This window comes from Leucoraja erinacea, chromosome 14 (assembly GCF_028641065.1).
Source record: "Leucoraja erinacea ecotype New England chromosome 14, Leri_hhj_1, whole genome shotgun sequence".
Taxonomy (NCBI): domain Eukaryota; kingdom Metazoa; phylum Chordata; class Chondrichthyes; order Rajiformes; family Rajidae; genus Leucoraja; species Leucoraja erinaceus.
The window spans coordinates 200,001-226,694 of record NC_073390.1 but is presented as its reverse complement, the minus strand read 5'-3'; the positions used below and the strand labels follow the sequence as shown (position 1 = coordinate 226,694).

The 26,694-nt window shown below is 45.6% G+C and overlaps 1 protein-coding gene across 1 annotated transcript in view; it reads left to right on the top strand.

Annotated features, from left to right (window-relative positions):
* The window catches only part of rusf1 (RUS family member 1), a 73,125-nt gene that overhangs the window by 13,953 nt on the left and 32,478 nt on the right, over nucleotides 1-26,694 (top strand). The window contains 2 exon segments of the mRNA XM_055645340.1: nucleotides 14,027-14,104; nucleotides 14,236-14,350. Coding sequence (XP_055501315.1) covers nucleotides 14,027-14,104; nucleotides 14,236-14,350 — 193 coding nt within the window.

The window sequence follows — 26,694 nt, the reverse complement described above, 5'->3', positions numbered from 1 at the left end:
TAAAATGAGGGTAGACGCAATAGGTAGCAAGGTGAAAAGTAAAAGTGGCAGGCAGACATATCCAGGCCAAAAATCAAAAAGGGCCACTTTTCACCATAATTGTATAACGGTTAAGAGTGTTGTAAAAACAAGCCTGAAGGCTTTGTGTCTCAATGCAAGGAGCATTCGTAATAAGGTGCATGAGTTGAATGTTCAGATAGCTATTAATGAACATCCAGGGATATTCAATATTCAGGAGGGATAGACAGAAAGGAAAAGCAGGTGGGGTAGTGTTGCCGGTTAGAGAGGAGATTAACGCAATAGAAAGGAACGACATTCGCTTGGAGGATGTGGAATCGTTATGGGTAGAGCTGCGAAACACTAAGGGGCAGAAAACGCTAGTGGGAGTTGTGTACAGGCCACCTAACAGTAGTAGTGGAGTTGGGGATGGCATCAAACAGGAAATTAGAAATGCGTGCAACAAAGGTAAAACAGTTGTAATGGGTGACTTCAATCTACATATAGATTGGGTGAATCAAATTGGCAGGGGTGCTGAGGAAGAGGATTTTGGATAGTTTTCTAAACCAACATGTAGAGGAACCAACGAGAGAGCAGGCTATTCTAGACTGGGTATTGAGTAATGAGGAAGGGTCAGTTAGCAGTCTTGTTGTGTGTGTCCCCTTGGGTAAGAGTGACCATGATATGGTTGAGTTCTTAATTAGGATGGAGAGTGACATTGTTAATTCAGAAACAAGGGTCCTGAACTTAAAGAAAGGTAACTTTGAGGGTATGAGACGTGAATTGGCCAAGATAGACTGGAAATTGATTCTTAAAGGGTTGACGGTGGATATGCAATGGAAGGCATTTAAAGGCTGCATGGATGAACTACAACAATTGTTCATCCCAGTTTGGCAAAAGAATAAATCAGGGCAGGTAGTGCATCCGTGGATAACAAGGGAAATCAGGGATAGTATCAAAACAAAAGATGAAGCATACAAATTAGCCAGAAAAAGCAGCCTACCAGAGGACTGGGAGAAATTTAGTCCAGCAGAGGAGGACCAAAGGCTTAATTAGGAAAGGAAAAATAGATTATGAAAGAAAACTGTCAGCAAAAGTTTTTATAGATATGTGAAGAGAAAAAGATTAGTTAAAACAAATGTAGGTCCCTTGCAGTCAGAAGCAGGTGAATTGATCATGGGGAACAAGGACATGGCAGACCAATTGAATAATCACTTTGGTTCTGTCTTCACTAAGGAAGACATAAATAATCTGCCGGAAATAGCAGGGTACGGGGGTCAAATGAGATGGAGGAACTGAGTGAAATCCAGATTAGCCGGGAAGTGGTGTTAGGTAAATTGAATGGATTAATGGCCGATAAATCCCCAGGGCCAGACAGGCTGCATCCCAGAGTACTTAAGGAAGTAGCCCCAGAAATAGTGGATGCATTAGTGATCATTTTTCAAAACTCTTTAGATTCTGTAGTAGTCCCTGAGGATTGGAGGGTAGTTAATGTAACCTTACTTTTTAAAAAGGGAGGGAGCGAGAAAACAGGGAATTACAGACCAGTTAGTCTAACATCGGTGGTGGGGAAACTGCTAGAATCAGTTATTAAAGATGGGATAGCAGCACATTTGGAAAGTGGTGAAATCATTGGACAAAGTCAGCATGGATTTATGAAAGGAAAATCATGTCTGACGAATCTTATAGAATTTTTCGAGGATGTAACTAGTAGAGTGGATAAGGGAGAACCAGTGGATGTGTTATATCTGGATTTTCAGAAGGCTGTCGACAAGGTCCCACATAAGAGATTAGTATACAAACTTAAAGCACACGGTATTAGGGGTTCAGTATTGATGTGGATAGAGAACTGGCTGGCAGACAGGAAGCAAAGAGTAGGAGTCCTTTTCACAATGGCAGGCAGTGACTAGTGGGGTACCGCAAGGCTCAGTGCTGGGACCCCAGCTATTTACAATATATATTAATGATTTGGATGAGGGAATTGAATGCAACATCTCCAAGTTTGCGGATGACATGAAGCTGGGGGGCAGTGTTAGCTGTGAGGAGGATGCTAGCAGGCTGCAAGGTGACTTGGATAGGCTGGGTGAGTGGGCAAATGCATGGCAGATGCAGTATAATGTGGATAAATGTGAGGTTATCCACTTTGGTGGCAAAAACAGGAAAGTAGACTATTATCTGAATGGTGACCGATTAGGAAATGGGGAGATGCAACGAGACCTGTGTGTCATGGTACACCAGTCATTGAAAGTAGGCATGCAGGTGCAGCAGGCAGTGAAGAAAGCGAATGGTATGTTAGCATTCATAGCAAAAGGATTTGAGTATAGGAGCAGGGAGGTTCTACTGCAGTTGTACAGGGTCTTGGTGAGACCACACCTGGAGGATTGCGTACAGTTTTGGTCTCCTAATCTGAGGAAAGACATTCTTGCCATAGAGGGAGTACAGAGAAGGTTCACCAGACTGATTCCTGGGATGTCAGGACTTTCATATGAAGAAAGACTGGATAGACTTGGCTTGTACTCGCTAGAATTTAGAAGATTGAGGGGGGATCTTATAGAAACTTACAGAATTCTTAAGGGGTTGGACAGGCTAGATGCAGAAAGAATGTTCCCGATGTTGGGGAAGTCCGGAACAAGGGGTCACAGTTTAAGGATAAGGGGGAAATCTTTTAGGACTGAGATGAGGAAAACGTTTTTCACACAGAGTGGTGAATCTCTGGAATTCTCTGCCACAGAAGGTAGTTGCGGCCCAGTTCATTGGCTATATTTAAGAGGGAGTTAGATGTGGTCCTTGTGGCTAAACGGATTAAGGGGTATGGAGAGAAGGCAGGTACAGGATACTGAGTTGGAAGATCAGCCATGATCATATTGAATGGTGGTGCAGGCTCGAAGGGCCGAATAGCCTACTCCTGCACCTATTTTCTATGTTTCTATGTTTCATCTAAATTCAATTACTAGATCTAAACATCTATTCCATTCTTAAGAAAAGGCTTTTTTTTTAAATAGCCAAAGTATAGACAGAGTTGATGTGGACAAGCTTTTCCCTTTGAGAATAGGGAAGATTCAAACAAGAGGACATGACTTCAGAATTAAGGGTCAGAAGTTTAGGGGTAACATTAGGGGGAACTTCTTTACTCAGAGAGAGGTAGCGGTGTGGAATGAGCTTCCAGTGGAAGTGGTGGAGGCAGGTTCGTTGGTATCATTTAAAAATAAATTGGATAGGCATGTGGATGAGAAGGGAATGGAGGGTTATGGTATGAGTGCAGGCAGGTGGGACTAAGGGGAAATAATTGTTCGGCACGGACTTGTAGGGCCGAGATGGCCTGTTTCCGTGCTGTAATTGTTATATGGTTATATAAGTATCCAAATAACAAACTAAATCCATTCACACAAGAATTCACAATATAAGACTAAAACCTAAGACTTTTGCCTCCATCACAGTGAGGAGATGTTGGTGGCCTCACTGTGGTGGATGTTAATATGTGTTTATTGTTATTTTTTTATTGTATGTATGACTGCTTAGATTTCGTTCAGACTTCGGTCTGAATGACAAATAAAAGGCTATTCTATTCTATTCTATTCTATTCTATTCTATATTCTATATAACATGATTTTTAAATCTCACTTTGTCATGAATTTCTATGCCAAATGAAAGGAATTTAATGTTTAATTCCCATAAATTAATCCAGAAACATCCACTCTCAAGATAATCAAAATCATTATTTTTTGCACAATACATCGGAGTAAAACTCTACTGTGGATATTTAGTATGAAAATATTGATCATGGATAGAGAATAACACAAAATATAGATTCTTGTGACATGATTGTGCAACAAAATAATGAATGTGATTATTTAGAGAGTGGATGTTCCTGGAATGTTGCCACTGCCATGATTTAAGCAAAGCACGGACGATTTGTATCGGGACCAAAATAACAATTTTCACATCAGCAGATTAAAATAAAGCCACACCAAAAAGCAAGATAATATGTAAAATAAACGACATACCTTTTATTTTGTCCTGCACTTGCGATCCGTGATGTTTAAGGCATTTTTAGTTGCGTTTAAGTTCAATCCAGCGACGCACTCACCCAGCAACTTAAAAAGCAAATTCGGGGGCAGGATCGCAGAATGGATTTTCTTCATCAGCTAGCAGTCCAAGCAAATTCCTGTCTGACAACCAATACAAACCTGCATTTTAATCCCGCCTCCCCCGCCAAAGCCTCTGGAATCGCACGCACAGGCAGCAGGCAGATCTGCAGTGTCACTGGTGGTAGGTTTTGTAACAACGATACAATATATATACACACAGAGACATACACACAATCCATTCCCCTACCTTGAGCAAGAGACTGCATTTACCCAATCTATTTCCAATAAGGGGTTAAGGGGAGAATGCAGGAGAATGAGGTTGAGGGAAAGATAGATCAGCCATGATTGAATGATGGAGCAGACTCAATGGGCCGAATGATTAATTCCGCTTCTATCAGGTATGAACATGATTTAAATACACCTCTAACATCACCCCTCATCCTCCTGCGTTCCAAAGAAAAAAGGCCTAGCCTGCCCGACCCCTCCCTATAATTCAGGCCCCTCGAGAACTGACAACATCATCGTAAATCTTCTCTGCACCCTTTCTAGCTTGACGACATATTTCTTGTAGGATAGTGCCCAAAACCAAGCACAATACTCCAAATGTGGCCTCTCTAACGTCTTGTACAACTGTAAAATTACCTCCCAAGCTTCTAATCTCCGATTGAAGTGTAGCTTCTAACGTCAATTAACCCATGTCTGAAGAAGGGTTTCGGCCCGAAACGTTGCCTATTTCCTTCGCTCCATAGATGCTGCTGCACCCGCTGAGTTTCTCCAGCTTTTTTGTGAACCCATGTATCCCCTCTGCCTCCGTCCAACGCCCACCCAAGTCGTGGTACTAGCTTCAAAGTGGTCTTCTTGACCCCAGATTGTTCAGTCTCATTGTCTGTAACTCGTTTTCACCCAGCCCACAGCAAACAATGGCCTGTCTCCTTCATTACTTTTTTGCAAATCTTTCATTCATTTGTTCTATATCTCTCTTTATCTGTCTATATCTCTAATTTCCATTTCACCTGAATTGCAGACTCTCATCTTGCCTATCTTCGGTTTAAACTGCAGTTTAATGTAGTTTATCTGCAGTTCACACGCACATGCACACATACACAAACACACATGCACACACACGCACACGCACATACACACATGCATTTTAAGCCGCATCGGCAAGTCACATAGCTTGATATTGGACCAGTCTCACCCCAGTCACTCCCTCTTCTCCCTTCTCTCATCAGGCAAGAGGTAAAGAAGTGTGGAAACGCACACCTCCAGATTCAGGGTCAGTTTCTTCCCAGCTGATATCAGGCAACTGAACCTTCCTCTCACCAACAAGAGAGCGATCCTGACCTCCCATCTACCTACCTCGGACTATCTTTAATTAGACCTTACTGGACTATCTCTTGCACTAAACATTATTCCCATTATCTTGTGGATGGCTTGATTGTAATCATGTGTAGTCTTTCCGCTGATTGGATAGCATGCAATAAAAACGTTTTTTACATGACAATAATACTAATAATAAACTAACCTAAACTAGAGGGAATGGGCCAAACGAAGGAAAATGGGACTAGCATAGATGGGCATCTTGGTCGGCATGGATGAGTTGAGCTGAAGGGCCTGTTTCTCTAGTTTAGAGATACAGTGCGGAAACAAGCTCTTATGCCCACTGAGTCCGTACTGACAAGCGATCACAGTCTGAAGAAGGGTTTCGGTCTGAAACGTTGCCTATTTCCTTCGCTCCATAGATGCTGCTGCACCCGCTGAGTTTCTCCAGCATTTTTGTGTACCACCCGTTCACACTAGTTAATATATACAGGGTCTTCTGCCCACCGAGTCCGCACCTACCAGCGATCCCTGCGCACCAACACTATCCTAACAAGTAACAACAAGTAACAAGTAGCCATTATTGTCATTCAGAACTTGCGGTCTGAACAAAATTTAGTTGCCTTGCAGTCCTACATATAGTAAAAATGATAAAACACACAATAAACACAAATTAACATCCACCACAGTGAGTTCACCAGGCACCTCCTCACTGTGATGGAAGGCAAAAGTCTTAAGTCTTTGTCTCATCCCTTCTTATTCTCCCTCTGCGCCGAGGCCGCTGCCGCTGTCCCAGCCACCGCTGTCGTTCCACTGGGCCCGCAGTCGGGTCGAGTGGCCGCTGCTGCCGGAACGTGCCCCAGCTCTGTGTTCTGGTCGCCGCTGTCCCAGCTCCGAGGCCAGGCCGCCGCTGCCGCTGCTCCAGCTCCGATGTCGTGTGGCCGCTGTCGCTGCCCCCGCTCCGAGGCCAGGCTGTCGCTGTCCCCGCTCCGAGGCCAGGTCGCCGCTGCCGCTGTCCCCGCTCCGAGGCCAGGTCGCCGCTGCCGCTGTCCCCGCTCCGAGGCCAGGCTGCCGCTGTCCCCGCTCTGAGGCCAGGCTGTCGCTGTCCCCGCTCCGAGGCCAGGTCGCCGTTGCCGCTGCCCCAGCTCAGAGGCCAGGTCGCCGTTGCCGCTGCCCCAGCTCAGAGGCCAGGTCTCCGCTGCCGCTGCCCCAGCCGCTGCCACCGCCGTCCCAGCTCCGATGCCGTGTGGCCGCTGCCGCTGCCGCCGCCCCGAGGCCAGGTCACCGCTGCCGCCGCCCCAGCTCAGAGGCCAGGTCTCCGCTGTCCCAGCCGCTGCCGCCACCGTCCCAGCTCCGATGCCGGGCGGCCGCTGCCGCTGCCCAGATCCGAGGCTGCCAGCTCCACCATTAGGCCTCGGCGGAGACGGGGGCTACGACAAATGAAGTCGCATCGCCCAAAGGAAGAGACCAAAACTTGTTCCCCCCCCCCCCCCCCCCCCCCTTCCCCATACACAACATAATAAACCAAAAATCAACTTAACAGGACAAAAGAACAACACAAAAAAATAAAGAAAAAACAGACAGACTGCAGGCGAGCCGCAGCTGCTAAGGCAGCGCCGCCATCTTGTATCGTTTGGGGATGGAGATGGAGAGAGGGAGATGGAGAGAGGGAGATGGAGAGAGGGAGATGGAGAGAGAGATGGAGAGAGAGATGGAGAGGGAAATGGAGCGAGTGGGAGAGAGAGGGAGATGGGGAGAGAGGGAGATGGAGAGGGGGAGATGGAGAGAGGGAGATGGCGAGATAGAGAGATTGGGAGACAGAGAGAGAGAGACTGTCCCGACCCCGGCCGCACGGCGCCCACCCATCAGCCCCACCGGAGATTGATGGTCGTGTTGTGGCGGCGGCGGCGGGACCCCGCGCAGGCCCGACCCCAGACCCAGGCCCGTCTACCCGCGCTCCTAAGCACAATTTACATTTATTCCAAGCCAAGTAACCTACAAACCTGTCCATCTTTGGAATGCGGAAGGAAACCAGAGCCCAATCAGGTCACAGAGAGAACGTACAAACTACGCACAGACAGCACCCGTAGTCAGGATTGAACCCGGGTCTTTGGGGCTGTAAGGCAGCAATTCTATGGCTGCGCCATTGTGCCTTCCATTGTATGCAGTATGATCCATCATTTTAAATCAACACACTTTTTAATCCCCTTTGCAAGTGACGATGTTGTTCTGGTGTTTAAGAAGAAACTGCAGATGTTGGAAAATCGAAGGTAGACAAAAATGCTGGAGAAACTCAGCGGTGAGGCAGCATCTATGGAGCGAAGGAAATAGATGACGTTTCAGGTCGAGACCCTTCTTCAGACTGATGTGGGGGTGGGGGGAGCGGGAAGAAGAAAGGAAGAGGCGGAAAGAGTGGGATGTGGGGGAGCTGGGAAGGGGAGGGGAAAGACGGAGAAAGCAGGGACCTGGAGAAGTCAATGTTCATACCTCTGGGGTGTAAACTACCCAAGCGAAATATGAGGTGCTGCTCCTCCAATTTATGGTGGGCCTCATTGTGGCCATGGAGGAGACCCAGGACAGGAAGGTCAGATTCAGAATGGGAGGGGGAGTTGAAATGCTGAGCCACCAGGAGATCTGGTTGGTTATTGCGAACCGAGCGGAGGTGTTCGGCGATACGATCGCCAAGCCTACTCTTGGTCTCACCGATATAGAGCAACTGCAGGCCCGTACGAAGCTTTTCAAAAAGGGGGGTGGCATGACAGGATTACAAAAAACTTAATGTGAAATAATGTGCGCGCTGCGCACTTCACGAGCGCAAAGCGTGAAGTCCCTCGATGCCGGAGTCCAGGGCCCTTAAGCGGGCCCTGGAAGCTCAGGGGTTTTAGATGCTCTCTGATGCATTCTGAGCCTTATTTTGGAGCATTTTTGCACCAAATTTATGACCAATATTTCAGAAATTAACAGGAATCTGAGCTTTTTCCACACAAAGGGTGCAGGGTGTATGTAACGAGCTGCAAGAGGAGGTAGTTAAGGCTCGGACTATCCTAATGTTTAAGAGACATTTGGACACGTACATGGATAGGACAGATTTAGATGGATCACACAACCAAACGCATGTGAGTGGGACTAGTGTAGATGGGACATGTTGGTCGGTGTGGGCAAGTTGGGCTGTAGGGCCTGTTTCCACACTGCATCATTCTATGACTAAAAAGTGAAGAAGAAAAATGCATGTAGATAAGTAGAGCAGATTTGAAAGAGGAGTGAAATGTAAAGGCAGAGAGAGGTTTATGGGTGAAAAGGAACATAGGAAAGGAGGGAGGAGAGTGGGCTTGGGCAGATGGGGGAAGAGAAAAAAGTTACAAAGTGCTGGAGTAACTCAGTGGGTCAGGCAGCATCTGCGGAGAATATGAATAGGCGACATTTCACAGAGTGCTGGAGTAACTCAGCGGGTCAGGCAGCATCTGTGGAGAACATGGATAGGTGACATGTCACAGAGTGCTGGAGTAACTCAGTGGGTCAGGCAGCATCTCTGGAGAAAAGGTATAGATTATATTTTGGGTCAAGACCATTCTTCAGTAATATTCATGATGTGCCATGCATAGACATTCCTGAATGTTACCCAAACCATCGTGAGCTACTTTGTTACGGTGCTTGCCCTCTCCTATAACATCTCTGCTGCCTTGGGTGATGCAGGACAGGACACAAGCTTTGGGACACGGTGTGAAGCTGTTGCCGTCTGTCCCAGCCTGGTAAAAACCTGGATGGAGTGGATTTGGAGAGGATGTTTCCACTAGTGGGAGAGTCTAGGACCAGTGGCCACAGCCTCAGAATTAAAATACATTTCCTTCGGAAGGAGATGAGCAGGAATTTCTTAAATCAGGGTGGTGAACTGTGGAATTCATTGCCACAGACATCTGTGGAGGTCAAGTCAATGGACATTTTTCAGGAGGAGATTGATAGATTCTTTTTTCTTTTTTTTTCTTTTTTAAATTTTTTTTAAATTACAGTAACAGTAAGTACAGTGAATTACAGTAATACACATCACATATATCTTATTACATTTGTTGTACCACTTTGTTTTTCGAGCTTTAAAAAAGGTAGAAATAAAAGAAGTAAGGAAAGTGAGCAAGAGTCGTGAAGGTGCAGGAAAGTGTTGGGAAAAGAAAGCCCCTTAGGAAAGAAGTTAGAGAAGGAAGAAAAGAAAGGAAATAGACCCTAGAAAGAAAAGAAAAAAAAGGAGAAACAATCGCTCTATTATAACACAAAACTCCGCAAAAAAGGATATACCAACCGTGTTCTTTTTGGGGGTTTTTTTTTACCCCCCCCGTTACCAGATCCTGGTACCATTTATTTTTTAAATTACTATTGCACCTTATGCTTGTAATAGTTCCATAAATGCAGACCACGTCTTTTGGAAGTGATCTGCTTTGCCTGCTAGGAGGAGTCTCATCTCTTCCAGGTGTAATGTTTCGAATTGATAGATTCTTGATAGATACGGATGCCAGAGGTAATGGGGAGAAGGCAGGAGAATGGGTTTGAGAGGGAAAGATAGAGTCATAGAGTGATACAGTGTTGAAACAGGCCCTTCGGCCCAGCATGTCCCATCTGCACTATTCCCACCTGCCCACGTTTGATCCATATCCCTCTGAACCTGTCTTATCCATGTACCTGTCTAACTGTTTCTTAAATGTTGAGATAGTACCTGCCTCAACTACCTCCTCTGGCAGCTTGATCCATACATCTACCACCCTTTGTGTGAAAAACATACCTCACAGATTCCTATTAAATATTTTGCCCTTCACCTTAAACCTATGTCCTCTCCTGCTTCTCGGTTCTTGGGCAAAAGACAACCATATCTATTCAAATCATGATTTTATACACCTCTACTAGATCATCCCTCATCCTCCTGTGCTCCATGAAATAGTCCCAGCCTACATAACCTCTCCCTATAGCTCTGGCCCTCTAGTCCTGGCAACATCCTCATAAATCTTCACTGTACCCTTTCCAGTTTGATGACATATTTCCTATAACATGGTGCCCAGAACTGAACACAATACTCTGAATGCGGCTTCACCAACTTCCTATGCAACTGCAACATGACCTCCCAACTTCTATACTCAGCATGACCCGCTGAGTTACTCTGGCACTCTGTGAAACGTCATAGAACAGTGCAAGATTAGCAAGTTTGCTGATGATACAGAAGTGAGTGGTTTTGCAGATAGTGAAGATGGTTGTGAAAGATTGCAGCAAGATCTGGATCAATTAGCCAGGTGGGCAGAGGAATGGTTGATATTTGCATGGTTCCTTGAAGGTCGTGTCACAGGCATATCAGGTGGTCAAAAGGTATTTTGGCACTTTGGCCTTTATCAGTCAGAGTACCATATAACCATATAACAATTACAGTATTGAATATTGAGTATAGAAGTTGGGAGTTCATGTTGCGGTTGTATAAGACGTTGGTGAGACCGCATTTAGAATATTGTGCTCAATTCTGGGCACCATGTTATAGGAAAGATGTCAAACTGAAAAGAGTACAGAGATCCCCGTCCTGGATCAGTCCAGTCAGGGTTGTGTCATCCACAAACTTGAGAAGCTTGACAGAGGTGTCTGTGGAGGTGCAGTCATTGGTGTGGCGAGAGTAGAGGAGAGGGGAGAGTACGCATCTTGCGGTGCTCCTATGCTGAGCGTTTGCGGGTCCAAGATATGCTTTCCCGCCTCACATGCTGCTTCCTGTCTGTCAGAAAGCTGGTGATCCACCGACAGAGGGGTTCAGGCACAGTCAACTCAGAAAGTTTGGAGCGTAGTAACTCTGGCACAATGGTGTTGAATGCAGAGCTAAAATCAATAAAACAAAATCCTCGCATATGTCCTCTGGCAGTCTAGGTGCTGGAGGATGAAGTGCAGGCCCAGATTGACTTCGTCATCCACAGATCTATTGGCCCAATATGCAAAATGTAGATGGTCCAGTAGAGGGATTGTGATATTTTTCAACTTAGCCAGCACAAGCCTTTCAATTTTCTTCATGACTACAGAGGTCAGTGCGATAAGCCTGTAGTCATTAAGACCAGTAATCCTTATCTTTTTGGGTACAGAGACAATAGTGGAGACTTTGAAGCAGGTAGGGGCAATACATCTTTGCAGGGACTGGTTAAAAATGAGTAATGGAGTGGGGTGGGTGTAGAAGGGCCCAGTACATAGAAACATAGAAACATAAAAAATAGGTGCAGGAGTAGGCCATTCGGCCCTTCGAGCCTGCACCGCCATTCAATATGATCATGGCTGATCATCCAACTCGGTATCCCATCCCTGCCTTCTCTCCATACCCCCTGATCCTTTTAGCCACAAGGGCCACATCTAACTCCCTCTTAAATATAGGGAGGTTTCATGGCAGTCGGGTCACGACCCATGACCCATACTGTTGCTATGCTACTCCAAATGCATTACACGCGATGTACTGCAGGTAGGCACTTACCATTGTTTCCAACGTAGCGGCCCCATTAAAATCCGCCGAAAATGTCAATTTTTGCGCTGTAAATAATTATGGAAATGGAAAAGCGTGTGAGACATTTATCCCACTTCAGAATTCCAAAAGCGAGGAGAAATGACGGTAGATAGAAGCGAGAACTGCAGACTGAGGGCAGGCTGTGAGTGGGTGTGAAGTGTTGGTTGGGGTGGGAAAGGGTCCACTCTTTTCATACTGGAATCTTGCCTTAAGTAGGTGTGAAGTGGTGAATGGGAAGGAGAGGGTGCAGGGTCCATTCTTCGCAGACTGGGGTCTGGCTGTGTTTGTTGGGGAGGGGGTACCAGGGTTACGTTTCTGATTTTCAAACCTGCAGTAAAACTCATTCAGGTCGTTCGTTAGTTGATGATTGTCCAAAGAGCGGGGGGCTTTCCTCTTATAGCTGGTGATTTCTTGCATGCCCTTCCAAACTGAAGAAGAGTCATTAGCTGAGAACTTGCTCCTCTACTTCTCAGAGTACCCTTCCTTGGCAGCTCTGATTCCTCTTCTCTGCTCTTTACCGATTAGGCTATCTTTTAACTCTTTAACGATTAAGCTATCGGCTTGACGCATATTTCCCCCCCCCCCTCCCCCCCCCCCGATCTTGAAATGGAAATGTTACATCTGTATATAATGATCCTATTAAAATGTGTATTTATGTCACAAACTATGGAATTCATATTTTTCAGTATTGTTATCAAGGAAAAGAAAGTAGTTCCAATTGTTTGATATTATTTGATATTGTTTAATATTATTCATATGGAGAAGAAAATATAATAGCTCTAAAACCTACCTTAATTTTGCAATCTCACTAAAGATAATCCCCCTTTCCCTCACCCCTCCCCATCTCTCTCTCTTCCCTACCTTCCCCTCCCCCCTTTCACATCCCCCCCTCTTTCTTGCGGGGGGGGGGAAAGATGAAGGTGGCGCGGGCCCAGCGGGCGGGGGGATGAAGGTGGCGTGGGCCCAGTGGGGGTGGCGGGGGTCAGTGGGGGTGGCATGGGCCCAATGGGGGTGGCGTGCGCCCAGCGAGGGTCAGCGAGGGTGGCGTGGACCCAGCAGGGGTGACGTGGGCCCAGCGGGGGTGGCGTGGGCCCAGCGATGATGGCGTGGGCCCAGCATGGGTCAGCGGGGGTTGGCGTGGACCCAGCGGGGGTGGCGTGAGCCCAGCGGTGATCAGCAATGGTGGTGTGGACCCAGCGGGGGCGGCGTGGGCCCAGCGGGAGTGGCGTGGTTCCAGCGGGGGTGGCATGGGCCCAGCAGGGGTGGCATGAGCCCATTGGGGTTGCGTGGGCCCAGCGGCAGTGACGTGGGCCCAGCAGGGGTCAGCGGGGTTGGTGTGGGGGGAAGATGGCTTGGGCCCCGGAGGCGAGGGGTGCGGGCTCCGCCGCAGCGGCGTCTGGTGTTGGGGTTACAGCCATTGGGTTTAGATTCAGCCACTCGGCGACGTGAGAATAGAGAACTGGCCGTTTCCAAAGTGGAAATGTTTATTTTTGTTCCCGATTTTTATTTTTTTTGGTGATATTTTCTTAGGGGGAAATAAAAGGGGGTGCAGTCGCACCCAACGCAACCCCCTTCGGACGGCCATGAACTGACACCTAGAGCAGCGGATGCAATAGATGAGGTTGGAGGAGGTGCAGGTGAACCTCTGCTGCACCTGGAAAGACTGCTTGGGGGGGGGGGGGGGGGGGGGGGGGGGGGGGTAAAGCGACAAGTGTAGCATTTCCTGCAGTTGCAAGGGAAAGTGCCAGGAGAGAGGGTGATTTGGGTGGGAAGGGACAAATTGAGCAAGGAATTACTGAGGGAGCGGTCTCTGCGGAGAGTCAAAAGGGGAGGAGATGGGAAGATGTGGCCAGTGGTGGGATCCCATTGGAGGTGGCAAAATTGTCAGAGGATTATTTGTTGTATGTAACGGCTGTTGGGGTGGAAGATGAGGACATGGAGGACTCTGCCCTTGTTGCGAGTGGGGGGATGGGAAGTGAGAGCAGAGTTACGGGGTATAGAAGAGACCCTGGTGAGAGTCTCATCTATAGTAGAAGAGGAGAACCTCCGTTCCCTAAACTTTAGTTCTGTTCTGGTGTGTGTTATTTGTGTTAAACGGTGCCTTCTACATCTTTTTCAGTCGGTGTTCCTTCCGCAAGGATATCCTGATAGTGTTAGTGCCGACTATTTACCCTATCAACTGTGGGATACGGTGCAGGTCAGTGTTAAACCAGCGGTCCCAGAGAGGGAGGGGATGGGAATGGGGGGGATCTGACGCACCGTGACACCGGTTACTGAAGGGGACAGGAGAGGCATGAATCATATTCTCTCTCTCTCCCCCCCCCACAGGCTTTTGCAAGCACCATTACGGGAGCCTTGGCCACACAAGCGGTGCTGAAGGGCGTTGGGGTTGGTGATGGATCCGCCTCTGTGGCAGCTGCCTCACTAACATGGATGTTGAAAGGTAACCGGTCGCTCTCACCCTCCCTCAGGAGGATATCTGCACACTGATATGTATCTCTCTGTCTCTCCCTGTTTCTCTCTGTCTCTGTCTCTCCCTGTCTCCTGTCTCTGTCTCTCTGTCTCTGTCTCTCAATTTTCAATTTCAATTTATTTTTTCCAATTTAAAAAACTTTATTGGCATGATATATTGCCAAAGTATAAAACATAACATACATATTTAAAATGCATAAATATAAATACAAGTATACAGTGCATGGATAGATATGTCCCTGTACATATATATATATATAATATATATATAACAATAGCAAGTTTAGCAATTTAATATTAATTTCTTAGTATCAGTTAATGTCAGTTCGTGTGTGTGTACATATGTACATGTTGGTCTCTCAGGTTATGGCATGCTGTTACATATTGTGCACCAAGATGTGCCATATTTCCTTCACCAAGGATTACTCTTAGTTTTGATATATCATTTAGTTCTTTAAAATCAGGGGGTTGGTAGACTGAGTTTGTCAAAGTATGTTTTCCTTGTTTTGTCAATTTTTTTTGCATTTTAGGAGGAAGTGCACCTCTGTTTCAACCTCATCTGTCAAACAGTGGCCGCATATTCTGTTTTCTCTTGGCTGCCAGAATCTCTTCTGTCTTCCTTTTTCAACTGCCAAATAGTGGTCACTTAACCTGTATTTGGCGAGGGTCTGTCTCTACTTTATGTCTCTAACAGTTGAGAGATAGTCTGCCAATTTATAATCTCTTTTTAGGGCACGGTAACATTCTAATCTGCTTTGGCTTTTGGTTTCTTTATCCCAATGTTCCAAATAAGTTTATTTACATTGTTTGATAATTTGGTTCTCTAACTGGTGATTGGGGATCAGTATTGATCTGAGGCTGGTCAGGGTTTAACTGGATAGGGTTTAACTGAATAGGGAGTTATTCTCAGTACCAACTGGTACAGGGAACTAATTTCTGGGCTCCCCTCTTGTGTTTGAAGGGCTTTAAACTGGAGGGTATCTAGGGGGCTAGATTTAAGGTAATTCCAAAAATTTAGTGCTCTTTCTGGATATTTATTATCAGTGGGTATCTGCCTACATGCGTTTGTTGGTGTTTTTCTTTGTATACGGAGTATGTTACGACAAAATTCCGCATGCAGGGCCTCTGTTGTATGTTTTTCCCATTCAGTATAGCTATGGTGACTGAGCGGACCCCATACTTCACTATCATAAAGCGCAATAGGCTGGATTACAGTCAAATATTTTAAGGCAGATTTTAATTGGAATTTGGATGTTGTAGAATCTTCATTTTATTGCATATAGAGAACTCTTCGAGATTTCTCTTTTAGTGCATTCACTGCCATATTGAAGCTCCCTGATTCTGCAACAGTTAGACCAAGGTAAGTATAGCTCATAGTGTGTTCGATACCATTGAGAGTAAATTGGTATTTATCTTCCTGACATCTGGGTCTTTTCTGAAAAAATCATGATGTTGGTTTTCTTTAGATTTCCTGCCAAGGCCCAATTATATCTTATCTATTATTATATAAAACTCTCGTGCCATCCGACCGGCTGCCGTCCGGCTGCCTTTCTGCATTTTAATTTGTTCCATCGTGTGATGTCACAATGCCCAATACTCGCAGATGTCCAATCACAATGCCCAATGCTCGCAGATGTCCAATCGGAATGGATCCATTTACATGTACGGCTGCCGGCTGCCTTTCTTCCTTTGATTCCTTCCCACGCCGAATCCAGACGCACAATCGCCGAGATCTTTTCCATTTCGGTAGAGATTTCACTTTTCTTTCTAAGTATCCGCTCCTCATTACATTTCGTCGTGTTTAAGTACACCTTTTTAATCAAATCCTTCTACCCCCCCCCCCAATAAACTGGCTTCTCACCCATTGAAGCAGCCATTTCGGTAGAGATTTCACTTTTCATTCCAACTATCCACTCCTCATTTGATTTTGTTATGTTTATGTCCACATTTTTCATCAAATCCTTCTCGCCCCCCCCCACTCATTTTGTCGCCTCCTGCTGGCCAGCGACCATAACGGCTGCTGGCGCCCGCATCTCGCCTCAAAGACGCCATTTAAAACCAGCCGCACTGCTGATTCCTGAGCCACTTGAGTTGGAGGACCACGTCTCCCGTGGGAGCTACGGGTAGGGAACGGCTGCGTGGGGGAGCAGACCCAACGGGTCTGCCCTTGGTCTAGTAACTGTTAAAACTCTCGTTGGTTTGTTGGTTTGTAACGGATTCTATTTCGCGAATATTCGTTTAAGGCTGTGGATTTACTCCACCCCTTGCCTTTTGCTTTCAAAATTCGAAAATTTGGTTATTAATTTCCCCTTTTTTTATAAATGGTTTTATTAGAAGCACATATACAAATAATAGTAAGCGACAATTTAATTACAGATTTCTTACATAGCTTCAATTTTTTTAAAAGAATAAAGATTAAGGGAGAAAAAGATGAGAGAAAGTAATAAAGAGAGAAGAAGAAGAAAAAAGGAGACGCAGAAGGAAACTACCAATAACAAGATTATGGAGATAGATCCGTGAAATGTTGAGTATAACTATTCATCCAGTCCCAAACTCAGGTTTCTACCCTGATTTTGTGTTAAACCAATTTACTTTTTCAAAAATTCAATAGATGGAGACCATATTCTAACAAAAAATTCTGGTTTGTCAATTAAGACAAGTCTTATTTTTTCTAAGTGCAAGGTCTCAGTCATTTCCGTAATCTACATTTTAATTGTGGGGGCTGCTGGTTTTTTCCAAAATTTTAGTATTAATTTTTTCACAGTTATTATGAAAAAGTTCACTTAAAAAGATAGGCAAAGTACAAATTCTTTAGACCATACAAAGCTTTAATTTAACGTATGACGGGTGTGGACCTAGAGACCCAGAGGCAACAGTTTCACATCTGAATCTTCAACAGCACACACAAAGACATACCAGAAACCCTGAGTTATATACGTACAGAAATAAAACCAATTGTATGATGTCATGTACAAAAACCATCATCCACCTCCAAATATGTAGTTGTTTTGCACTCTTTGCCAAAAGCCAGTCATCCCAATGGCATCCTCTGGGCCCCTTCTTATCAGATTAACCTCTTTAACTTACATAAAAAACCTTGTAAGAGAGCTGTGAACTATTCAATTTAAAATAAAAAACCTTGCATGATAGGAGTTGTCCAAATCCCATCATGCATTACAATTTATTGTGTGTTTTTGTCATTTGTATTATATGTATGACTACAAGCAACGAAATTTCGTTCAGACCGAAAGGTCTGAATGACAATAAAGGCTACTTTGACTTTGACTTTGAATTGGCCTTTTACAACAGGAAAGCTTAAATATGACAACAATCAATTAATAAATAACTCTTTCAATTAGACTGTAATCAAGAAATTGCCTCTGATTTATCGTAAAGTTTCCCCGCTTTTTTTTAGTAAAAAACATCAATTTTTAAAAAAATTAAACTGCTGCATGAGTCACAGTGCCACCTCACAGATGTCTCATCACAATGAATCTCATTTACATATGATATCACAATGGGACAGAGGTGGGAGATTGCAACCTTCACGTGGTCCCACGAATGCCTTTCCCCCTCTCCCTCCTTCTCTCTCCCCCCTTCTCTCTCCCCCCCCTTTTCTCTGCCCTTTTTCTCCCCCCCTGCTCTCCTCCCCCTTTACTCTCCCTTTCTCTCTCTCTCCCTCTCCTCTCTCTCCCCCTCCTCTCTCTCCCCTCCCCCTCTCCCTCTCTCTCTCCCCCCCTCTCTCTCTCCCCCTCGCCTCTCCCCCTCTTCACTCTCTCCCTCTTCTCTCTCCCCCTCCACTCTCTCCATCCTCTCTCCACCTCCAATCTCTCTCCATCTCCGCCCACCTCTACCACCCTCTCTCCTTCCTCCTCCCTCCCCCTCCCCGCCCTCCCCCCCCCTCCCCTCTACCACCTTCCAACTATTCCTCCTTCCCCTCTCCTCTCACTCACCCCTCTCTCCCCCCCCCCCCCCCCCCCTGCGCGTTGAATGGACGGGACCTCTCCCCTCTCTCCCCTCACCCTCCTCCTGTCCCCTTCCCCCTCCCCCCCCCCCCCCACTATCACCCTTCCCCCTCTCCATTCTCCCCCCCTCCCCCCTCCTCACTCTCCCCCTCTCTCCCCTCTCTCCCCCCCCCCTCTCTCCCCCCTTCAATCCTCCCCCTCCTCAGTAATTGCTTAGTCTACCACGCTAGACCCAAGAGCTGAGGAATATGTAAACCTTCCCAGCGAGTCCCCTCTGAGTCTACCATTAACTATGTACAGGCCCAAGGCTCGACAGAGATGCACTGCCTCGCTACCACTTTTATTTATTTCACAGTCAAGGTTGTTTCGGTTAATGATAGTTGGTGTGACATACAAGGGGGTTTGACCGAACACATGGTTCTTGCCCTGTGGGTCTATGGAATCAGGTTCACATCCGGTCCTTGCATTCAGGTTTCCACCAAGTAGCGCATTTCCCTGGGCCCGGAAATGATTGAATTCCAGGTGGAGAGTTTCAAATATATCCGCTTCAAAATATGCAATTCTATTGGGGGTATGTAGGCGGCACATAGATATGTATCTTTTCCAGTTATTCCAATTGTTTTATCTAGTTTCAACCATATATGTGATTTCCCCTGTTTTATTGATGTAATGTGACTGTCTAGTTCTTCTCTGAAACACACCAAGACCCCCCCCCCCACCCCCCGGAGGTTCTGCCCTTATGTATATCAGTAGTTTTTACTGAGGGCACCATGACTTCATGGTACCCTGAGGGGCAGTGAATGAACGTATCCTTTCGGTACTGTTAATGTTTCTGTTAATATCATTATATTTGGACTGGCGGGACTGTCATATGCTGAGAGAATGGAGCAGCTGGGCTTGTACATTCTGGAGTTTAGAAAGATGAGAGGTAATCTCATTGAAATATATAAGATTGTTAAGGTCTTGGACACACTAGAGGCAGGAAACATGTTCCCAATGTTGGGGGAGACCAGAACCAGGGGCCACAGTTTAAGAATAAAGAGTAATCCATTTAGAACGGAGACGAGGAAACACTTTTTCTCACAGATAGTGGTGAGTCTGTGGAATTCTCTGCCTCAGAGGGCAGTGGAGGCAGGTTCTCTGGATGCTTTCAAGAGAGAGCTAGATAGGGCTCTTAAAAATAGCGGAGTCAGGGGATATGGGGAGAAGGCAGGAACGGGGTACTGATTGGGGATGATCAGCCATAATCACATTAACCATATAACCATATAACAATTACAGCACGGAAACAGGCCATCTCGGCCCTACAAGTCTGTGCCGAACAACTTTTTTCCCTTAGTCCCACCTGCCTGCACTCATACCATAACCCTCCATTCCCTTCTCATCCATATGCCTATCCAATTTATTTTTAAATGTTACCAACGAACCTGCCGCCACCACTTCCACTGGAAGCTCATTTAGAACCCTCATTAAATGGTGGTGCTGGCTCAAAGGGCCGAATGGCCTTATCCTGCACCTATTGTCTATTGTCTATATTTCGATGTCTTCTATAGACTTTAGGAACTCAGGGTTCCCAGTCTTCATCCCGAAGGTTGAAGAGTAGGGACCCTGGATATTCCAGCAGCCAATATGAAATGAACTTGTTTATCTTTATTTATTTATTTAAAGCCTATTTTGTGGGACAGGTGCGAAAACACTAGTATTTTTCTATTATGGGGAATGTTACGTAACACTTTGTATGCCATGGTAAGGCAGACTCGTACTGCCACCTAGTAATAATGACTATATTAATAATAGCAATATCAACAGTATTAATAGTAATATCAACAGTACTAATTCAGTTCAATGATATGCTGTTTTTATCAGTCACTTGGAAGGGACTTTTTATATATTTGTATCCTTTGTTACCACAGAAGTTGGGAACATAGGGCGTGCAGCAGCTGCCTGATCTCTCCCATCTCCGAGGTAGTCTGCGGCTGTGGCTGGAATGATGAGCCGGGGGCAATGGCGGCCCAGGCTGGGCTGTTATGTCTCCTCGCAGTTTGGCGGGTGGTCCTGACATGGTGGGGGGGAAGGGAGTCCAGATTGACCTTTTGGGTTCCCAGTGATCGAGAGGGTGGGAAGGTTACGTTCCAGGGCAGTATCTTTGAGGTTCTTTGCGAAGACCTTCACCCCCTGTCTGTTTAGATGTATTCCGTCATGGAGGTCCCATGTACCGATGGTCGGGTGGTAGGCCAATTGGACATTAGGAAGGGCGGCACATCCTCTGCTGATCTCCATGTTGGTGTTGTGAATCACGGGGTGGGGAACCCGTCCTGGGCAGCAGGGTAGCGATCATGATCCTCGAATCCAGCTGACCTTTTCTGCCATCCTCTTTATTGCCCCAGCAGTACCATGACGTAAGGTGCACAAATCATTCGTGCCTGTATGGATCACAAGGTGTTGAGGGCTCCCCAATGTGTCTTTGCTCAGGACCCTGATTGCATGGTCTGTGGTGCTGCACATTTTAACCAATACCTGGCAATCTGGAACAGCCTCTGGGGTCCAGAAACATCTTCCAGAATCAGTCAGTAGGACTGCCTGGGGGTTTTGTTCTTCAGACTGGAGTGTAGGAGGTTGGGTGAAGCTAGGGCGAGTGTTACCTGTTGACTGTGTACCTGGGCCAAGCTGTGTAACAGAGGGGTGTCCAATAAAGATGTATTGGTGGGCTGTGTGCAAATCAGAGAGGTTGGAGCAGCCATAGGAAAGTGAGCAGCAGATGGGCTCTGTGTTTTTTCGTGTGTCCTTTTTGGAATTTCTGGGTGATTGTCCCTGACGTTCTGGAGCTGCTTGTCAAATTATTTCCCCTGCTTATTTATATCCTCCTTAGTTTTGGCTATTTGGGCACGGAGTGCAGTTTTCTTGTCTCAGCTCTTCCAAGGTTCTCTTCATCTTAGAGGTGATAGTCTCGTTTTTTGTCATCAGCTGTTTGAAATCCTCTTCCATTGACTTGTGGCGCCATGAGGTAGGAAGCAGACGTCAGCTTTAGCTCCGCTCCTGAAATGTGCTAAAAATCCTGAAAAGGAAAACGGGACCGATTTAAAAACACTCACTGGGAGATACCTGATGTCGCGTAAGTGATGTCATCAGAAATCGCCGCAAATTGACGGGATACCGCTACTTTTAAATGCAAAAACTGACTTTTCCGATGGTACCTCAGACAAGATCAAAAACCAGACTGCGGGTCGCTCAAGTCAGAGAAAACAACCCCTGAAGAATCTGAGGAGGAATCTGAAGGACAAAGATTTATTGCTCCTATGGAGGGAAAAGTAAAAGAACAAGAACAATCTTTAAGACAAGCTATGGGAAAGGACTTTGGTGAGATTTTGAATAAGCAGCTTTCCCAGCTGTCCACTCAGCTGGGAAAGTTAGAAACAAGAATGGATGCCGGGAACAATGATATTTGTGAAAAAATCGGTATGCTACAAGATCGTATTGAAGAAGTAAATACCGATTTACAAGAAGCAATCAAATGGGTTGAAGAAGATCTCAGTAAAAAGCTGGAGCCCATTCTCCTTACTTCAACAGAACAAAACAAAGCTTTTACAGATCTGGAAGTTACAACTACGGACATGTATGATACAATGCAAAGAATGAAGGAAGACCTAGACCGCGTTTCTGGGCAACTGGCCAGAATGACTAAACCTAGCAATTATAGACCTGTTAGTTTGACGTCAGTGGTGGGCAAATTAATGGAAAGGATACTTAGAGATAATATATATAAGCATCTGGATAAACAGGGTCTGATTAGGAACAGTCAACATGGATTTGTGCCTGGAAGGTCATGATTGACTAATCTTCTTGAATTTTTTGAAGAGGTTACTCGGGAAATTGATGAGGTTAAAGCAGTGGATGTTGTATATATGGACTTCAGTAAGGTCTTTCACAAGGTTCCTCACGGAAGGTTGGTTAAGAAGGTTCAATGGTTGGGTATTAATGGTGGAGTAGCAAAATGGATTCAACAGTGGCTGAATGGGAGATGCCAGAGAGTAATGGTGGATGGTTGTTTGTCAGGTGGGAGGCCAGTGACTAGTGGGGTGCCACAGGGATCTGTGTTGGGTCCACTGTTGTTTTTCATGTACATCAATGATCTGGATGATGGTGTGGTAAATTGGATTAGTAAGTATGCAGATGATACTATGTTACTATGTTTAGGTGGGGTTGTGGATAATGAAATAGATTTTCAAAGTCTACAGAGAGATTTATGCCAGTTGGAAGAGTGGGCTGAAAGATGGCAGATGGAGTTTCATGCTGATAAGTGTGAGGTGCTACATCTTGGCAGGACAAATCAAAATAGGACGTACATGATAAATGGTAGGGAATTGAAGAATGCAGGTGAACAGAGGGATCTGGGAATAACTGTGCACAGTTCCCTGAAAGTGGAATCTCATGTAGATAGGGTGGTGAAGAAAGCTTTTGGTGTGCTGGCCTTTATAAATCAGAGCATTGAGTATAGAAGTTGGGATGTAATGTTAAAATTGTACAAGGCATTGGTGAGGCCAATTCTGGAGTATGGTGTACAATTTTGGTCGCCTAATTATAGGAAAGATGTCAACAAAATAGAGAGAGTACAGAGGAGATTTACTAGAATGTTGCCTGGGTTTCAGCAACTAAGTCACAGAGAAAGGTTAAACAAGTTAGGGCTTTATTCTTTGGAGCGCAGAAGGTTAAGGGGAGACTTGATAGAGGTCTTTAAAATGATGAGAGGGATAGACAGAGTTGACGTGGATAAGCTTTTCCCACTGAGAGTAGGGAAGATTCAAACAAGGGGACATGACTTGAGAATTAAGGGACAGAAGTTTAGGGGTAACATGAGGGGGAACTTCTTTACTCAGAGAGTGGTGGCTGTGTGGAATGAGCTTCAAGTGAAGGTGGTGGAGGCAGGTTCGTTTTTAACATTTAAAAATAAATTGGATAGTTATATGGACGGGAAAGGAATGGAGGGTTACGGTCTGAATCATTATAAAGATAGTATGGTGCAACACAATTTTGGAATTAAATCGAATTACGGGTTGGGTGATGGATGGGGAGAGATACAAAGGACGTATATCATCTCTTTTTGTTTTTCTTTCTGTTTTTGTCTTTTTATTTCTTTACGTTTTTCTTATTTCTTTTACTTACTCTTCAGCTATACCAATTTGGTAGTCTAGGGGTTCTATTCTTGCACATTCACTTTCTCTCTCTTGCTTTTTCTCTTCTTCTTTCTCAGCTTTGGCTAAAAATGAAAATTGAAGCTGTACAATAAATGTATCATGTCATACGCTGCGGTTTATACTTTTGTACACTGCTTCTAATAAAAATAAATATGAACAAAAAAAGAAATCCTCTTTCAGCTGGTAGAGTTGTTTAGCCTGTGCTTGTTTGAGTTGTGTAAATTCGAGTTCTAGCTGGGCCAGATTCTCTCAGCTGGCGTCTTGAGTTATGATGTGTAGGAGGGGTAGAGATGGCCAAGGCAGCAATTGTCTCCAGTGGACTCTCATCTTCATAATTATCCTGGTGGATGTTGATCCTTATTTCATTCACCTTCTCTTTTAGCAGGGGAGAAACCTCTTCAAAAGTGTCCAAGTTTTCTGCGCTTCCCTGTGTCATGATCTTGCCTCTATTATAGTAGGAAACAGTAAGGAGAGGGTCATCTTTATTCAGGCTTTGATCTTTACATACTTTCTGTCTGCCCCCATGTCCAATCACCTCCCTATGGACATGTGGGTAGTTTTCGAGCAGAGTGTCTCTCCATGAATAGATGTATTTAGTGAAGAATATTAGGTTATTCTTCTTTCTACTCCCTCGATGTCGGGCGTAATCAGCGTAAAGGACCTCTGGGTTTTCCTGGAGGATTTTCTCCTTATGTTTTTCTTTTGCATGTACACTTTTGCATTTAGGTGGTTATGCTATTTCCCAGCTCTTTAATCTGCATGCTATGCTGCTGAGATCTATCTGATCTGTCTATGTCTGCAGCATCTTATCTGTTTGTTTATTTATTTATTTGTTCTTTTTATTCCCTTTCCAAGTTTTCGTGTTTCACACAGTCCCATTTTAGGTATAGTTTTCTGGCGTTCATCCTAGATACGGCTATTTTGGATAAGTTTAAGTTTAAATAAGTTCTGGCCACACAGACCTCCCTTGGGTTCGGGCCTCGAGCGGTCTACCAGCCTCGGGCGTTCTCAGTCGCGAGATCTCTAAGGCTGTTACTCAGGGCCTTCTGGAGCTGCAGCAAACTCAGGGTCTCTCGCACAGCACACACCCGATTCTCTGTCTCTCTCTCTGTCTCTCTCTCTCTGTCCCTCTCTCTGTCTCTCTGTCTTTGTCTCTCTCTCTGCCTGTCTCTGTCTCCGTGTCTCTCTCTCTCTCTCTCTCTCTCTCTCTCTGCCTGTCTCTGTCTCTCTCTCTCTCTCTCTCTCTCTCTCTCTCTCTGCCTCTCTCTCTCTCTCTCTCTCTCTCTCTCTGTCTCTCTCTCTCTGCCTGTCTCTCTCTCTCTCTCTCTCTCTCTCTCTCTCTCTCTGCCTGTATCTGTCTCCGTGTCTCTCTGTCTCCCTCTCTGTCTCCTTCTCTGTCACTGCCTCTGCTCCTGTCTCCGTGTCTGTCTGTCTCTTTGTCTGCCTCTGCCTCTCTTTCTCTGTCTCTCTCTCTATCCGTCTCTATCTCTATCTGTCTCTATCTCTATCTGTCTCTATCTCTATCTGTCTCCCTCTCGGGGGAGGGGGGGGGGGGGGGGGGGATATCTGTACACTGACCGGTGTCTCTCAGTTTCTCTCAAGTGATATTTGTTCACTGACTGGTGTCTCACTCTCTCCCAGGGGACTGACTGGTGCAGACTCGATGGGCTGAAGGGCCTGGTTCCACGCTGTATCTCAAAATTCTTTTCTCATGCTGTATCGTGACTTCCTGACTCTTATACTCATGCCCCAGCCTTCTTTACCACCCTGTCTAGAGTCATAGAGCGAGGAAACTGGCCAACATGTCCCAGTACACCAGTCCCACCTGCCTGCGTTTGGCCCAAATCCCTCCAAACCTGGCTTATCCATGTACCCGTCTAACTGTTTTGTAAACATTGCGATAGTCCCTGCCTCAACTTCCTCCTCCAGCAGCTCATTCCATACACCCACCACTTGTGTAAAAAAGTTACCCCTCTTGTTTCCTATTAATTTTTTCCCCTCACCTTAAACCTTGTGTCCACTGGTCCTCGATTCACCTACTTTAGGCAAGAGTATGTGTAACTACGCGATCTATCGCTTTCATCCTCCTGTGCTCCAAGGAATAGAGTCCCAGCCTACACAACCTCTCCCTGTTGCTCAGATCCTCTTGTCCATCACCAAGTTTGCGGATGACACAAACCTGGGTGGCAGTGTGAGCTGCGAGGAGGATGCTATGGGGCTGCAGGGTGACTTGGATAGGTTGTGTTAGTGGGCAGATGCATGGAAGATGCAGTATAATGTGGATAAATGTCTGAAGAAGAGTTTCGGCCTGAAATGTTGCCTATTTCCTTTGCTCCATAGATGCTGCTGCACCCGCTGAGTTTCTCCAGCACTTTTGTCTACCTTGGATAAATGTGAGGTTATCCACTTTGGTGGCAAGAACAGGAAGGCAGATTATTATCTCAATGGTGTCAGATTAGGAAAAGGGGGACCTGGGTGTGCTTGTACATCAGCCACTGAAAGTAAGCATGCAGGTACAGTGAAGAAAGCTAATGGCATGTTGGCCTTCATTGCGAGAGGATTTGAGTTTAGGAGCAAGAAGGCCCTACTGCAGTTGTACTGGGCCCTGGTGAGACCAAATCTGGAGTATTGTGTACAATTTTGGTCTCCTAATTTGAGGAAGAACATTATTGTTATTGAGGGAGTGCAGCATAGATTCACCAGGTTTTTTCCTGGGATGGCGGGGCTGACATACAGTATGATGAAAGAATAGGTCGATTTGGCTTGTGTTCACTGGAATTTAGATGAGAGGGGATCTTATAGAAACATAAAATTCTTAAGAGATTGGACAGGCTAGACGCAGGAAAAATGTTCCCGATGTTGGAGTCCAGAACCAGGGTTCACAGTTGTAGAATAATGGGTAGGCCATTTAGAACTGAGATGAGAAAAAACCTTTTCACCCAGACAGTTGTGAATCTGTGGAATTTTCTGCTACAGAAGGCTGTGGAGGCCAATTCACTGGATGTTTTCAAGAGAGTTAGATTTAGCTTTGTGGGCTAAAGGAATCATGGGGAAAAATCAGGAATTTCAGGTGATCAGCCATGACCTAGGGCCTACTCATGCTATTTTTTCTTTCTATATGTTTCTATATCCTGGCAACATCCTCAAATCTTCTCTGT